Genomic DNA, 15,269 nt, shown 5'->3' with positions numbered 1-15,269 from the left:
TTACAGGGTGTACAGATTCACCCCTCTTACTTTTTCTTAGATTGTATCTTTTCTCCGCAATGCCATGAAATACAACAGGACTGCTCGCAGGGCAATGGGTTACCTAAGACGACCTAAACCTATTGCACATCATTTTGGGCTGTAGGCTTACCTCTGTTTGTGCGACAAGAAGTGAACCCCGAGCTGTGAACGCTGCAGAGACGAGCGGAGCTTGTTTGGTGGTAGAACCAAATGTCCCTCCCTGGAGTTACAGCCGGGTGCAAGCATAGCACGCCTGGAAAGCTTGCTCGTCCTGCCTGCAGCTTCTGCAACAAGTTAGATGTCAGTATTTTATAAGTGAACGTTCTTGCAGTTTGTATATAAGATGCAGTAAATTATTTTTTTAATAAAAGGTTTTACATTATGGAACATGGTGGTGACTTTTTAGAAGTGGTGTTAAATTTCTGGGGGGTTAGAAAAATCGGCTGCAGACCTGGTGTGGAAAGAACACTCAAATTAAAAGGGGCTTTCCATAAAAATCTGTCTGCCCCACCGTGGCGAGGGAGCGTTGTGATGTGGACACACGTCGATCACCGCCAGCGGGAGCTGTCTGATGAACAGCCCCACGGCACAAAAGCCCTTGGTGCCCCAGCAGACGGAAATTCGCAGAGGCAGCGGAATCGCAGCCTGTCCACACATTGCGCCTTTCTCCAGGCGTTGAGCCTCGCCCGAGGGCTCCCGGCGCAGCCGCCATGTCGGAGGTGGATGCTCTGACTCACCTGGACGCACATACAGTTGCCAACAGGCAGCAACACCATCCCATTCGCCATGCCCAACCCAGCCGAGGCGTCGGATAAAGCTGCACGAAGCCTCCCTGTGCCCCATCACCCTCCTACCCACAGTAACACCTTGACTGTTAGCCAGCAGCCTGGTGGGAGGAAGGACTGCTTCGTCAGTCTGTCCCTCCACCTCTCACCGCTGCTGCTGAACGGTGACGGACGGCTTCCAAGGTGACCTCAGCCCCGTGACGGCCATTTTCCATAGGGAGAGAATGCATGAGTCACCAGATGATTTCCGCAGGCCCGCGCCAGCCACGGGCAGCCCTGAGCCACGCAGCCCGGTGACGCGTACGTGAGTCACGGCACGCGGGATGCCAAACAGCCCCGCTGCCAGAGTTACCCCAAACCTGGCACGCAAACACCTTGGCAGAGGGGAGGGCCCCTGGCACCTCCATCCTGCCACCAGTCCCACCAGCCCCCAGGGACCGGGGGTTCCGGCGTGGCACCTGCCCGTGTCACTGCCCATGAAGCAGGTCTGACACCGCAGGGCCGCCTCTGCATCGTGGGACACGCAGCGCTGGGACTTTACCAAGAGGGAAAAGCCAGGACCCCTCGCATGAGGCTACGCTGCGTGGCACGGTGGGGGGGGGGGCCAACCCCAGCACCCTCAAACACCCAGGGTCTGTGACCCCTCCCCGGGGCCTGCCCACCCCCTGCCACCCCCATGGCCTGTGACCCCCACTGAGGCCTGGACACCCCCAGGGCCTGTGACTCCCACGGGGGGGGGGGGCGGGATCTGGCTGTCTCCAGGACCTGTGACCCCCCCCGGGGCCTACCCACCCCCTGCCACCCCCATGGCCTGTGACCTCCACTGAGGCCTGGCCACCCCCAGTGCCCTGACACCCCCAGGGCCTGTGACCCCCATCAGGGGGGGCCCGGGCTATCCCCGGGGCCTGTGACCCCCCCCCGGGCCCTGGCCGCCCCCAGGCCCCCCCCTGCAGCGCCTTCTCCCGCCACCAGGGGGCGCCCGGTCCACGTTCCGGGAGCCGACGTCATCACCGCGCGCCCAAACGGCCGTGACGCGCCGTCCCGGTGAGGCAAGATGGCGGCGCCCAGCTGTAGCGCCGGTAATGGCGGTGCTGCCGCCGCCCGCTACTGCTTGGTGAGCGGTATCCCGGCCGCGCTGCGTTCCGCCCAGCTCCGCGCTTATTTCAGCCAGTTCGTGGAGGCCGGAGGGTTCCTCTGCTTCCACTACCGCCACCGCCCCGAGCGCCTACCGGGGAGCGGCGGCGAGGAGGCCGCGGCGCCGCCGCCGCGCACTTGCTCCTGCCTGGTGGCCGTGCAGCCCGGCCGCGCCCGCCGCCTCGTCCGCATGTACTCGGGTAAGCGCTGGGTCGGGCCCGGCGGCGCCTCGCTGCCCGGCCGCTGCCTCATCCGAAGGGTCCGTCTCAGCCCCGGGACAGGTACGAGCGGGAACCGGGGGGGGGGTCGGGCATCGTTCCCCCTCATGGGCCTGGGAGGGTCCGGAGGACCCGCTGGGCACCGGATCCCACCTCTACGGGTCCCAGCAGGCAACCCGAGGGCACCGGGTGGTTAAAAGCCCTCACGGAGTTTCCTCAATGCCTTGAATCTATTATGAGGCAAGAAGAATCTGTTTGGGGTGTGCTCATCCCCCTCCTGCCTGATTTACCCCTCTCTGCTGGAGCGTGTGTTCCCCCACAAAACCATTCCTTCTCTCCTCCAGGCACAGAGACATCTCTCTACAGTGGGGACAAGACGGCCGCAGGTGAATCTGTCGCAGAAGCGGACTTGAAGCGGCTGCCAGAGTTCAACCCCCCTTCCTTCATGCCTTACGGGAACGTGGGCACTCCTCTGAAAGTTTTTCTGGAGCTGATCCGAGCCTGCAGGCTGCCTCCCCGGATTATCAAGAAATTGCAGCTGGATTTTCCAAGGACAGGCTCATCCCGTAGGTATGGGAATGTGCCTTTTGAATACCAGGACACTGAGACAGTTATAAAAGAAGAAAGAGTTTACACTGCTACAGGGGATGAGATCACAGAGGAAGAGGGGCCTGCGGCAAGATCTAAGGTGACTCACCCAGCCAGTGCTGAGGAAGATGAGGAGGGGCAGGAGAAGGAGGAAGAGGAGTCGCACTCGGATGATGTAAGTGGATTTTTCTAGCACCGTCCAAGGTTAGCCATTAATTTTTTAATTGTATTGTATAAATCGCTTGTCTAAAAATGGTGTTAAAATACGGTTGTTCGCGTCTTGGTGCACTGAGCCCCTTGGCGCATGAACAGTGTGGGCATTAATGCCCCAAACTGCTTGCCCAAATCAAGCCAGTTGTAGGGGTTGAGCCCAAAGGGTTTGGTCTAGAGGAGCGAGCACAGGCAGAGGCTGGTGGTGTGGGAGCAGGTCTCTGCCCTGCTGCGTGACAGATTGACCCAACTCTGCTGTTGCCTGTGAATGAGGTGACCAGAGATTCGGGAGCACGTTTGTGTGCTGGAAACGACATGCGGAGCTGTACAAATGGTTGACCTTGAATGCTCCTGTGATTGAAGTTAGTCGTTCTGAGAAAAATGGCTTTTGTGACAAAGACTCCTAGAAAACTGGGCTGGACAGGCTCTCCGGAGATTATCTCGCTCCCTCCACCTGACAGACGCCTGTCTAGCCTGTTCTCAAAAACCTCTGTCATTACAGAGGCAGCACAATCCTGAGGCAAGCCATTCCCGTTCTTTGCTATACCAGAATTAACTTAGATGCCAAATCTTTGCTGCAATTTTATCCCATTAGGTTCTCCTAGCAACAGCGGACACAGAGAACGCTTTGTTCCCTCCTTTGCAAACTTTTAATTCAGTCTTTTTTTCTCCAGACTAAACAGACTCCTCTAGCTGTTTCTCACAGGCTCTGTTTCCTGGATCTCTAGTGATTCTTTTGGCTGTTCCTTAGTTTGTTAATGTCTTCCTTGGAGGGGTCTGCCCAGAATTGGGCAGGCAGCAGTAAAGCTGTCAGTCTGATCTGTGTCTGTGCCAGCAAGCTGCTTCACTGGAACCGACACAATCTCTTTAGGGATCAGCTTGAGTGGAATTAATTTGTTGCTAGTGCTGACTTTACGTACAACACACCTGCTCCTTAAATGGGCATCTTAGCGTTACAGATTGGGTACGCTGCTGAAAGCGTGCTGTGAAGTGGGTGTGATGTGGTATTTTTCACCACTTCTGTCTGCTGACTCTGAAGATGGCATTAGTCAGGGGAATGAGGTCATCAGTGCTGGTCGTGTTAGTGCCTGAAAACAGCAGGCTGAGACGAGCTCTGTTGACAAAGCTGTTTCATAGGGAAGGCGTTGCGATGGGCCGCGAGGGTCAGGGAAACAGGGAGGAGGCTGTGTGCTGTTGGTGTCACCCACCTTTCACTGGCTCCTTTGCAGGACACCTGTGAGGAGTGGGAGCGACACGAGGCTCTGCACGAGGATGTGACCAAGCAGGACCGTGTGGAGGAGCGGCTCTTTGAAGAGGAGATTGAGCTGAAGTGGGAGAAAGGCGGCTCTGGCCTTGTCTTCTACACGGATGCTCAGTACTGGCAGGAGCAGAATGGAGGTAACTTTGGTGTTTGTGTCGCTGAGCCACAAACTAAGCACCACGAGCTGGGGGCCCCAGCCTTGCGGATAAATCGGGTATAACCCCATATGAGCATTCCAGATCAGCTACAGATACAGGCACCTTGCCGTCACTTTTTAAACTTTCCCTTGATCACAAAACCTGCCGTGGTTCAATCCAGTCGCCAGAGACCCCAGTGGTGCTGCTGGCAGCCTGTCATCTAAACGCTGTGGTTTGCAGAGTCTCTAATACTGTTTCCTTCCCATTCTGTTAGAGAAAATAGTGAGCTGGGCCACCAGCAAACAGCTCTTCTGCGTCAGACTTCCACAACCATCGCTAAAACCAGTGCTTTCCTTCTCTCGGCAGACTTTGATGAGCAGACGGCAGACGATTGGGATGTGGACATGAGCATCTACTATGACAAAGGTATCTGAGCTGAAACCCCTCTGAAAAACAGGGAGGTTGGGAAATTCTGACCCTGCAGAATTTCTGCAGCGGGGAGCTCTTTGGCTCTGTCATCCTTTGAAAGCGTCCAAGATGTCAGTGTACTTGAAACAACGTTTTTCTTGTTTGGCAGCGAGAGTTGCCAAAAAGAACAGGTTCTGCTCCTTGTTGCGTGGTGCTCTGGGGGAAATGATGGTAGTGAACGGCTTTCCTGAGCTGTGCTGCTCTGACTCTTGCTTCTTTCTCCCTAGATGGAGGTGATAAGGATGCTCGGGACTCGGTCCAGATGTGGCTGGAACAGCGACTCCGGGATGGCTTGGAGGATGGGTCTGTTTCAGGGCAACAGATTGGCACCTTTGAGAGGCACACCAAGGTGACTTCTGGATACATGCTCAGGAGAGGATGGGGCAGGACAGGAAAGGTGGCGATGCTCAGAGGATGTGGGTTAGGGGGAGGAGAGGTCTTGGATGTGGGGAGTGGGCAGAGGGTTCTGGGAAGATGAGGATGGCCTTTGTCCAGCAACTCTGACGTTTTTTTTCCCCTCTCCCAGGGCTTTGGCAGGAAGGTGCTGGAGCGGCAGGGCTGGACGGAGGGGCTGGGGCTGGGGAGCAGCAATTCTGGAATGGCCGAAGCTCTGGACAACGAGGGTCAGAACCCCAGATGCAAGAGGGGGCTGGGGTAAGTACCCAACCCTGCTTGGGCTCTCTGGGCTGATGCAGCAGGTAACTGGCTGCAAAAGGAACGGAGTGTGAAACAGAACTGTAAGGCTGTCCCAAGGATCTGCCTTTCTCTGCACAGCTGGTGGCAGGGCCTGCCACAGCGCTCCAGAGCTAAATACAGTGCTCCTCCTGACGGTCCAGTGCTCCTTAGAGGAGCTTGTGATGTTAGAGCAGGACAGAAACCATTTGCAGGTTCATGCAGCACACAAACAGGGCGCGCTGCGCTTGAGGATTGAGGGTCACCTCTGCTATGGTATTCTTGTGGGGAACCAAGTGACCTGAGCTGCAGCTGTGCACCTTCACCCCTGCCTTCTCTGTGGGGCTTCTGGAGGCTTTCTGTGGTGCTGTGTTTCACTGTGAAGACTGGCACTTGTTCTAGAACAATCTCACAGCCAGGAATAGGACAAGAATCCTTATTGCCCTTTATTGGTCCACTTTCCCCCTGCAGGATGTGAAGGAAATGAGCTGGGATGTACAGGGGTGTCCGACTGCCTCAGCAATGTTGTACCAAACGTTTCCTGCTTCCTTCTAGGTACCACGGGGAGAAACTGCCAACTTTCAACAAGGTGAAAAAGCCCCGGCGGGACGCTCCCATCCTCATCTCGACCGTCTATGATGACCCTGACCCAAAGGACAGCGGTGACCAGCTGCTCAGGCGCCAGCCACCCACTGCCATGAAGTACAGGCAGGATATGGCGTTTGTCCGAGCATCACACGGTGCTCTGGAGAGCTTCAGTGCCCAGTCATGCTGAGCAGACTGTCACAGAGCCTTTGTACTGGTTCTGCTCCTGTCGAGCACAGGCTGGCTCCTGGTCTTGGGTTTGGAGCAGGGTGTTCATATATTTATTTTTGGAAGAAATATAGACTTGTAACAAAAATTGCCTCAGGGTTTGGTTTTTTTACTGCAATTGAACCATTCAAGTGAGGGGAAAATAGTGCTTGTCCTGGTTGTTTAGTGGGAACGGGGAAGGGTGTTGCGTTTCTGACTGGCTGTTTAAAGCCAATACTACTGCCTGGATCAACCAAGCTTGTGTGCTAGGTCAGCCTAAAAAACCAGAACTCATAGTTCATGGCTGCCTGAGACCCGGGGAAGGACAAGTACAGACAGGGCCCCAGCTGTGGCACGGTAACTGTCCTGCCGAAAGCTCGCTGCTGGCCCACAGCTTCGCGTTGCTTGGGCGTGACGATCCCACACTCCTGGGAGAAACTCGTTGGGATGAAAGACTCGTCCTGGCAGCCTCCAGAGGAATTTTGCGGGAGGCGTTTCCCTGCGGTCGGGTGTAGCGGGTGCTTCCTTCCACGGCTCTCCGACGTGCTCTGCCCCGTTTTCCTGACGCAGGCACTCTTCTGGGGGAGGGGAGAGCCTTCGTCCCAGTGACCCAGTACTGGAGGGTTAAATTGGTGAACGCTCTGCTGGCAGGCTCTGGTTTGGCCCCGTGCACCTTCCTTAAGGCTATCTGTGTCGGGGCGGGGGGATGCAGGGTGTAATTTTCCCTTCTCTTGGAGACAGAACTGGGGTTGGGGGGGCGTTGCTGGAAGGACAAGGGCCATCGCCGGGACTCGAACCCGCGACCCGGACCCCGGAATCGGGGTCCGGGTCGCGGGTTCGAGTCCCGGCGATGGAAGAGCAGCGCGTCCCTCCGACCACCAGGGGGCGCCGTAGTAGCGGCGGCCGCTCCTCGCCCGGAACGCGTCGCTCGGGCCCCGCGGCGACCCGGACCCAGTGGCGGGGGGGGGACCGGCGGCGGCAGGCGGTGAGCGGCCTACCGGGCCCGGGGGTGGTCTACCGGGGCGGGGAGGGGGTGATGAGGGGATGGAGGGACCTGAGCAAGGAGGGGATGTGGGGGAGAAGAGGGGGCGTGGAGGAACGGGAGTCGTAGGGGAGAAGGGGAGGACGTGGGGGAAAGGGGAACATGGCGGGGGGATGTGAGGGGAAAGGGTGTTGTGAGGAAGAAGGGACATGGGGGAGAAAAGGGGAACATGGGGGGACATGGGGATAAGGGGGGGATGTGGGGGGAAAGGGTGTTGTGGGGAAGAAGGGACATGGGGGAGAAGAGGGGAACATGGGGGGACATGGGGATAAGGGGGGGATGTGGGGGGAAAGGGTGTTGTGGGGAAGAAGGGACATGGGGGGGAAGGGGGGATATGGGGGAGAAGAGGAGAACATGGGGAGAAGTGAGGATGGAGGAAGAGGGGAGAGGGGACACGGCAGGAAGAGTTGACGTGGGGGGACGGGATATGGTGTGGAGAAGGCATGTGGGGTGGGGGAAGGAGCGTGTGGGAGGGGGGTACATAGGCTGGTGTGGGGAGAAGGGAGGATATGCGGAAAGCAGGAATATGGGGGTTACGTGGGGAGGAGAGGGGACATTGGAGGAGAAAAGGGATGTGGAGAAATGGAGGGAAGGACATAGGGATATGCTGGGGCAAGGGAGGGAATGTGCGGGTGCTGCCACGTCAGGAAGGACCCAACTAGGGTAAAACTCACCCCACACGCAGGCAAGCGTAGGGATCTGCGTCCCACAAGCACAGCCCTGTGGGTCTGGCTGGGGGGTTGTGCCTGTTTTCAGCCCTGGTGTCACCAGCTGGGGGGTAACAGGGTAATGTCCCCCCCAGCATGGGGCTCAGCTGTGCAAGGAGTGACAGGAGACAGCAGTTACACAATGGCACTTTCCCTTCCTCTCCACCCGCTCCCTGGGTGTGAATTCCAGCAGATTGCTTTCGTATAAATGCAAATAAAATGGTAAATGGGAGTTTTTCTTTTCTCAAGTCAACAGAAGGAGAAGGAAATGAGCCGACATGTCTGAGGGCAGCAAGGGGAGCTCTCTGGCCTTTGGCCAGGTGGTGATCGGGCCTCCGGGCTCCGGGAAGACAACCTACTGCCATGGCATGCAGGAGTTCATGGGCAGGATTGGGCGCAAGGTGACGGTGGTGAACCTGGACCCCGCCAATGAGGTGATGCCCTACCAGTGTGCCGTGGACATCGCTGAGCTCATCACCCTGCCTGATGTAATGGAGAACTTGAAGCTGGGGCCCAATGGGGGGTTGATCTACTGCATGGAGTACCTGGAGGCCAACTTTGACTGGCTGCAGGAGAAGCTGGCTGCGTTCAGGGGTCACTACTACTTGTTTGACTGCCCAGGCCAGGTAGAGCTCTACACCCACCATGACGCCCTGAAGAACGTCTTCGCGCAATTGGCCAAGTGGAATTTCAGGGTAGGTTTGGGGCTCCGTGGGGAGCTGGGATCGGTGCCTGGCACTCGACGTGCTTGTACAAGGGGCTCAGAAGCTGTACACTGCACAGTCAGAGCTTTTGATTGTGGGTACTAATGACTGTTTTCTTTACTAACGTCTTTGGCCTTTCATGTGAAACAGCTTTGTTAGGGAAGGAGGGGAATTTTGCCCCATTTTATGCTTGGAGGGATTGGCAAAAGAGTGACTTGTTCAGGGCATTTAATGCAGTGGAATTATCATGAACAGAAACATGGATTCCTTCTTCACACACTCTTGCCGTGCTCCAGGGTCCTCTCCACAGACCTTGTGTGTTTTATCTGAGTGGGCGCTGTATTTTGGAGTGGGGTGGTAGATGTGTGCGCTGGGCGAGTGGAGACCCTTGGCACTGCACTATGAGAAATTCAGGCGTCATCTCAGGCCCTACATGGCTCTCCTGCTGCCAAACTGAATCGCTCTGCACATTGTAGTACGTGCTCTGTGCTTTCTTGCACAATGGAAGATGCAAATGAGGAAGCACAGGTGAGAAGAGTCCCATAACCAAGCTAACTTGCTTACATTGCATTTGTTTTGCATTTGGGCCAAACCATGAATGTGCAAACTGTGTATGGTGTGAGCAAGAAGGGCAAGTTCGTTTGCTTGAGACTGTCACTAGGAATCTGCACAGTGGAGATTATTTTTATTCAAATAAATGTACATGAAATTGTAGTTACTAAAAAAAGATAGTTACACTGCTGTTTTGATGCTCGCTCGAGTGCTTACACCTGTCTGTGAGCTTTAAACTGGCTTTTTTTGCTGCAGAAGCATAGCTGTGACTCAACCACACTCAACTATAGAGCCCTGACTTTGAGTAATATTGTGTAACAGGCAGTAACTTAACAGAGATCTCGGACCACATTGTTACAGCTGCACAAAACACAAGGAATCAAACAGCTCATTAATTTAATTATTAATTATTATTTCAAACCACATGACAATTGGTGCTCCCAGCAGAGCGTGGTGTGCTACAGTTATTGCTCCTGAGTGTATGCTGTGCGTGAGCATTCCTGTGGGAAAGGTGGAAATCTGGAGGCAGTTGTGTCATTCAGAAGGAGATTTCACCCCAGCTCCCACCCCTGAAAAACCTGCAGAGTTCAGACACGCGTGGAAACTTCATCTGCAAAGAAAGAAGCCCTCAGAAAAGGGAGAGCGGTTGCAGGTTTAAGTGTCTTTCAGTACTGCTGGTGGAGCTCAGCACCCCTATAAGCCTCTGCAGATCCCTTTCTGTGCAGCAGCACCCTGGGTCCTGAATCCCCCAGGTTGTCTACGGGTGTGAATGTGGCAATATATACTTCTCTCTATATATGTGCACTCATATGTGAGGATGGTTTATATGCAGGAGCTAGAAGGTATGTGGTAACTTTCCCTACATGGGAGTCCATGTGATTATAGTCAGGTCCGGACAGATTGTCCTTTAGCCACTTCTCAGACTCTCCCAAAAGCAAGCAGGTGGACTTATCACTGGTCTGACCTTGTGCTGTTGCTTTGTGCCTTTGCTGTCCAGCTGGCTGCAGTGCATTTGGTGGATTCTCACTACTGCACAGACCCTGGCAAGTTTATCTCTGTTCTCTGCACCTCGCTCTCCACCATGCTGCACGTGGAACTGCCCCATGTTAATGTCCTCTCCAAGATGGACCTGATCGAGCAATACGGCAAGCTGGGTAAGAGCCTTTGCAAGAGAGACACGTGGAACTGGGCTGCATCAGGTGTAAATTACCTGTTCAGGTACAGGGATGTACAGGGAGATGTTCAGGGAACTGGTGTAAATCTCACTGGGTTCTTCAATTTACAAATTGCCTTCAGAGTTTCTTGGTGTTTCCCTGCAGCTTTCAACCTGGATTATTACACAGAGGTCCTGGACCTCTCTTACTTGGTTGACCATTTAGCTTCTGACCCCTTCTTCAGAAATTACCGCCGCCTCAATGAGAAGCTGGTGGAGGTGATCGAGGACTACAGCCTGGTGTCCTTCGTTCCGCTCAACGTCCAGGTGATGCAGCAGGAGGAGTGGGGCAGAGAGAACAGGGAGTGTTGGATATGTAGTCAGCAGGTTTGGTAGCAGCTAGGTTATGCCTGCTTAGAGCCATGAGGGCTGAAAACCTTGGCTGTGAAGAGACTCAGGGATGGAGGAGGACAGTGAAACACACCCAGACTTGTAAATCATTTGTGGCAGCCAAAGGAAAAGAAAAGGCTAATGAGCTTGGGGCTATGTGGGCCTTGTGTCTTGGGGTGGGGAATTAAGACTCCCCCTTCATTCAACTCCTCTGTGCCTGCATTTCAAATCTGGGCAAAGTATTACCTGAAATGGTGTTAAATTAGGGAGCACAAAATAATTAGAAGATTGGGAGGAATACATTTGGGAGGAAGGGCTGAAAACGTTAAGCTGGTAGTTTGCAGAAGTGTCAACAGAGGCAAATGGGCTGAGACAAGAGGTGATGAAAGGGTGGAGGGTGTTAGCCCATCACGCATTCGGGCTCCACAGCGGGTGCACCTGTTTGTCCTGTGGCCCCTCTGGGCGCCGGGAGGCTGGCAGCATCCTCAAGGCGTTGGGGCTGTGTGGGTGGCCCAGAGCCTCGGAGAAAATCCATGGTAAAGCCCAGCACGAGCTCTTGCCTCCGGGGAAGGACCAGATTCCCTGTGTGTCATCTCCCTTCCTTTCAGGATAAGGAGAGCATGCGGCAGGTGATGCAGGCAGTGGACAAAGCCAACGGCTATTCCTTCGGAGACCAGGAGCACAGGAGCCTGGAAGCTCTGATGTCGGCAGCAGTGGGAGCTGATTTCCACTTTGCTTCGTATCCTTCTCCACCGATCCTGTGTTGTGTTGAGTTTTAATTTGTCCTTCCTTGGGGAAGAGAGGCTGGAGGTGGGGCTGGCAGTTTGCAGGCCCAGGTTGTTACTAACATCATCTGATGTTATTTGGTGATGTGCATGTAGCGAGTCAGTATGGCTCAGCCCAGACCTTAGCAGACAGTTGTCCGCACCAAAGCCACCACATTTGTTGCTAATTGATGCTGTGAATGTGGGAGGAATCTTTTGACAACTTTCCTGTCTCTCACACTCACTTGGACTAGTTCATTCTACCTCATCCAAACCATACAATTGATTCTTCTGTACTTGTCGGGTCTGGGATCAGCCAGAGCCAGAAATAACTCAGGTGATGCGTGCAGCTGCCAGTACTGCCGTCTTCCTGCCAGCCTTCAGGCTAATGTGGGGCTGGTTCCTCGCCCAAGAACATTAAGAGCTCCTTGCAGAAGGGAGTGTTTGAGCCCAGCCCCTTGTTTTCCTTAATTACTGCGTTATCAGCACGCTTGCAGTGCAGGAGAGGTATGTGCAATCTCAGGACAAAGCAGTGGAAGAAGAAGTGATGGATCTGTAACACACCCACCTCTTCCACAGCTGCTCTCGGTTTTGACACCTCTCCTTTTCCTACCAGGAGCTTAAGGGATCTCTGCGTTGTGTGACTCAGACCGAGTGAAAGCCTGTCTAGGCAGAGGACTGGCTGCTGGACTCCCTCTCTGTAAGGGTTTGACCTCTTGTGCTTCAGCCCTGCTGCACAGAGCAGTGTTTTTGCAGAAGGGCAATGGCCGAGTGACCAGCAAGCAGGGTCTTCCCTTAGAAACAAGAGAGATTTAGCCAGGTGAAGGCAGGGTTAGCAAGAGAAGAGAAGCAAGATAAAGGAGACTGACCTTTGCCAAGTCTCCTCCCCATCATGACCAAGGTAGATCCAGAGAAAGAAAAATCAGTTTGACTGTCTCCTCTGCAGTGAGACTTGAGACAAAAGTTCTGGGTTTACCACACAGGAGGAGCACGCATGGGCCTCATGCTCAGAGGAGTATCCAGGCTGAGAAGCCTCCAGTCTGTCTCAAGGAGGACAGCAAGATGGTTGGTTTTCTTTTTTTTTTTTTAAATAATGATGGACTCTTTCTTAATAAAACGCTCCTTCGCCTCGCTTTCATCTTGTGAGTTTGCTGAACCTGAATAAATAAAACCAAGAGTGCTACAGAGCCCGAGGCTAAAAAGCCTCTGGTGGGAACGTCACAGCAGCTGCTGTGTTGTGTACTTTGCAGAAAGGCTCCGTGTTTGCGACGTCGTGTTCCTCTATGATCTACCTGAGAACAGACAAAGCGTTTGCTGGAGGGAGCGAGGAAGAGTGACTGTGGGACGTGAAAGCAGGTCACTCCTCATGTGCGCTTATCCAGGGGCTGAACGCTGGCGGTTGGTGTGCACGCAGTGCGCTGACAGCGACGCGTAAACTGCAAGCTCGGCTTTTGTAGGCTTTTGATTAAGAAAGACCCTGTGTGACTCAGCAGGAGGTTGGAGCACATCGTTTGCATGTAAGGCCTTTCCCAGCAGCTGGCTTGTCTGCCCTCATCCACCTTCCTTTTTCTGGGCTTGCTTTCTCCAGTACCTTCTCCAGATCCCAAATCCTGGGGCTTCCCCTCCCCAGGTAATTCCCTCTCACCAGCTGGCTGCAGCTCCTGATGGTGATGGCAGCAGCTCCCAGCCTCACGTGCCACCTCTTCTGCATCCCCACTGGCGACAGCAGCTTGGGTCCATCAGTGCTGTGAATTGGGAAGGTTGGGGTGATGAAAAGCAAGGCGTCCACACCAAGCAGCCCTCCGAGTGCCTCCCGGCAGCTTGCACAGCCGCATGTGGGATGGGAGCGGTCGAGATTCCCGGCTCCCAGCTCGGTGTGCAGACTCAGCATCGTGTCTTGCCCAAGACCTTGCATAAAATAAGACAGCTCTTTTCTTGCAGGACAGTTTGGTGCTTAGCAGAGCGATTGCAGGCCACTGACTCAGTGAATCTGAATGTCAGTGGGGTCTTGCTTAGCAGGGACTGCAGCTAGGCGGGGAGTTAAAACTGAATTTTCCTGTGTCTCGCAGCTTTGTGGCCAGGATTTGGAGACAAGGAGGAGCTGAGGGGGAGAAGGAGGATGGAGACACACACTTCCAGGCACGTGCACACACACTCACACTTCTGTGTTAACCAGAGAGATAGTTCACAATGAAAGACTACACTGACATTTCAAATATAGAAGTCAAATTCGTGTCTGCTGTCAGTGCCTGAGCTCTTTTCCCAAGAGCCCGGGAACTTCCCTGGGTGTTCCTGGCTGTAACCCAGCAGCTGCATTTCAGTGCTATCTGGGGTGAAGGTCTGGAAGCCAATCTAACCGTAACCAGAGCTGAAACTCCATCCTTGCCATATGGGCTTGTCCTGGTCATCTTTGAGCCCTTAGTTGCTGTAAAGGGATGGAAGATGTGATCATAAAAATGTGAATTTTATGGCTGTTTTTTCATGGCTTTGAGAGATTTGGTGGCTTAAAAGGGTATCGTCAGGTCAAGCTGGAGTTATGCAAGAGCCATCAAAGCTTTTGTGGCTGTTTGGCTCTTTTATTTTAATACCCAGGCAGTATCTGCAGCCCCAGCCTTGCCACACTGTGCTGGTGCTGGAGAAAGTGGAAATCAAAGGTGACAGAAACTTCTCAGCTCAGGGAACCTCTGCCGTGTCCAAACCAAGAAATGCTGAGGTCTAAAAGAGCTACAGCCTGAAAAGTGCAGCGTTTTCACACCAAGGGGCTCTTCGCAGCCCGGGTGTGGAAATCGGGGCCTGAATTGGGACCCACAGCTCAGCAGGGACAACACTCGCTGCTCTCGGTCAGGGCAAAGCAGAAAATGGCTCTGCAGCGGGCAGGGATAGCCGGGGGACCCTGGGTGTGAAATCCAGCTGGCTCCTGCACCCACATGTCCCCACATTGGGAGGGGATGGCCTCGCTGAGGCTCCTGGGGCTGAGGGAGGTGACACATTGGCTCCTGTCGCTCTCGTTGAGCAATCGGCTGGGGCAAAGGGCCAGGATTAGTCACCCCAATTGAGGCACATCCCTGGGGGGGGGGGGGCAGGCTTTTTGCCGAGCTGGTCCTACCTGCCCTGGCCCCTCCAAGTCCAGGACTGGGAGAGGCTGAGCCCACCCTGATGGCACATGGGACCTCCTGGGTGAGACTGAACATGGCAGGTCATGGTTTTTTTTGGATGGAGAGGGTTTGGACTTCAGCTGCAGCCACTGAGCTGGGAATGGAATGGAATGCTGTGCTCCCCGCCTCTGGCTTCCAGCACCAACCCCTGTCTTGCGGCCAGGCCACCACACCAGAGTCCTGGTTGCCCATCCCACCCGGCAAAGTGTCACCGCAGCTGCTTGCTGGGGAGGCAGCAGCAACCCAGAGCCGGGTTATCCCCAGACAGCTGCAGGGTCCCTCTCCATAGCCCAAAATACAGGGGGCCAAGTCAGCCAGCCAGGCTGGTGCAAATGTGGGTACCAGGATCAAATACTGAGTATTTTTGGCAGTCCCCACTCATTGCAATGTAGGTCAGGGCTCAGCCCCACGCCTGGATTGTCCCCAGGGCTGCAGGACAGACAAGACGGTGGGCTAAAAGCCAGAGGATGGGGTCAGCATGACCCCAGGAGCATCTGCCCCAGGAGAGGCTGCGGG

General features: G+C 54.8%; 2 protein-coding genes across 6 annotated transcripts; both read left to right on the top strand.

Annotated features, from left to right (window-relative positions):
- Nucleotides 1–1,854: 1,854 nt before the first annotated feature.
- Nucleotides 1,855–6,398, top strand: GPATCH3 (G-patch domain containing 3). The gene is made up of 7 exons (XM_075047561.1): nt 1,855–2,221; nt 2,503–2,921; nt 4,186–4,354; nt 4,721–4,780; nt 5,050–5,171; nt 5,349–5,476; nt 6,050–6,398. Exons 1-7 carry the CDS (start codon nt 1,861–1,863, stop codon nt 6,267–6,269), a joined length of 1,479 nt encoding a protein of 492 aa, XP_074903662.1. The 5' UTR covers nt 1,855–1,860; the 3' UTR covers nt 6,270–6,398.
- An 809-nt stretch (nt 6,399–7,207) lies between these two features.
- Nucleotides 7,208–12,736, top strand: GPN2 (GPN-loop GTPase 2). 5 transcript variants are annotated; one of them, XM_075047560.1, is made up of 6 exons: nt 7,208–7,271; nt 8,285–8,730; nt 10,289–10,445; nt 10,611–10,771; nt 11,443–11,573; nt 12,085–12,736. In XM_075047560.1, exons 2-6 carry the CDS (start codon nt 8,314–8,316, stop codon nt 12,155–12,157), a joined length of 939 nt encoding a protein of 312 aa, XP_074903661.1. In that variant the 5' UTR covers nt 7,208–7,271; nt 8,285–8,313; the 3' UTR covers nt 12,158–12,736. The 5 variants fall into 5 exon arrangements, with proteins under 5 accessions (XP_074903661.1, XP_074903660.1, XP_074903659.1 ...); XM_075047559.1 differs by having other exon boundaries at nt 10,289–10,509; nt 10,588–10,771; XM_075047558.1 differs by having other exon boundaries at nt 10,289–10,771; nt 12,085–12,105; nt 12,215–12,736.
- The last annotated feature ends 2,533 nt before the right edge of the window (nt 12,737–15,269 follow it).

Source organism: Buteo buteo, chromosome 16, assembly GCF_964188355.1.
Source record: "Buteo buteo chromosome 16, bButBut1.hap1.1, whole genome shotgun sequence".
In the NCBI taxonomy this organism is placed as follows: domain Eukaryota; kingdom Metazoa; phylum Chordata; class Aves; order Accipitriformes; family Accipitridae; genus Buteo; species Buteo buteo.
Note: the sequence above shows the minus strand (reverse complement) of the source record. Positions and strands in the feature narration are given on the sequence as shown.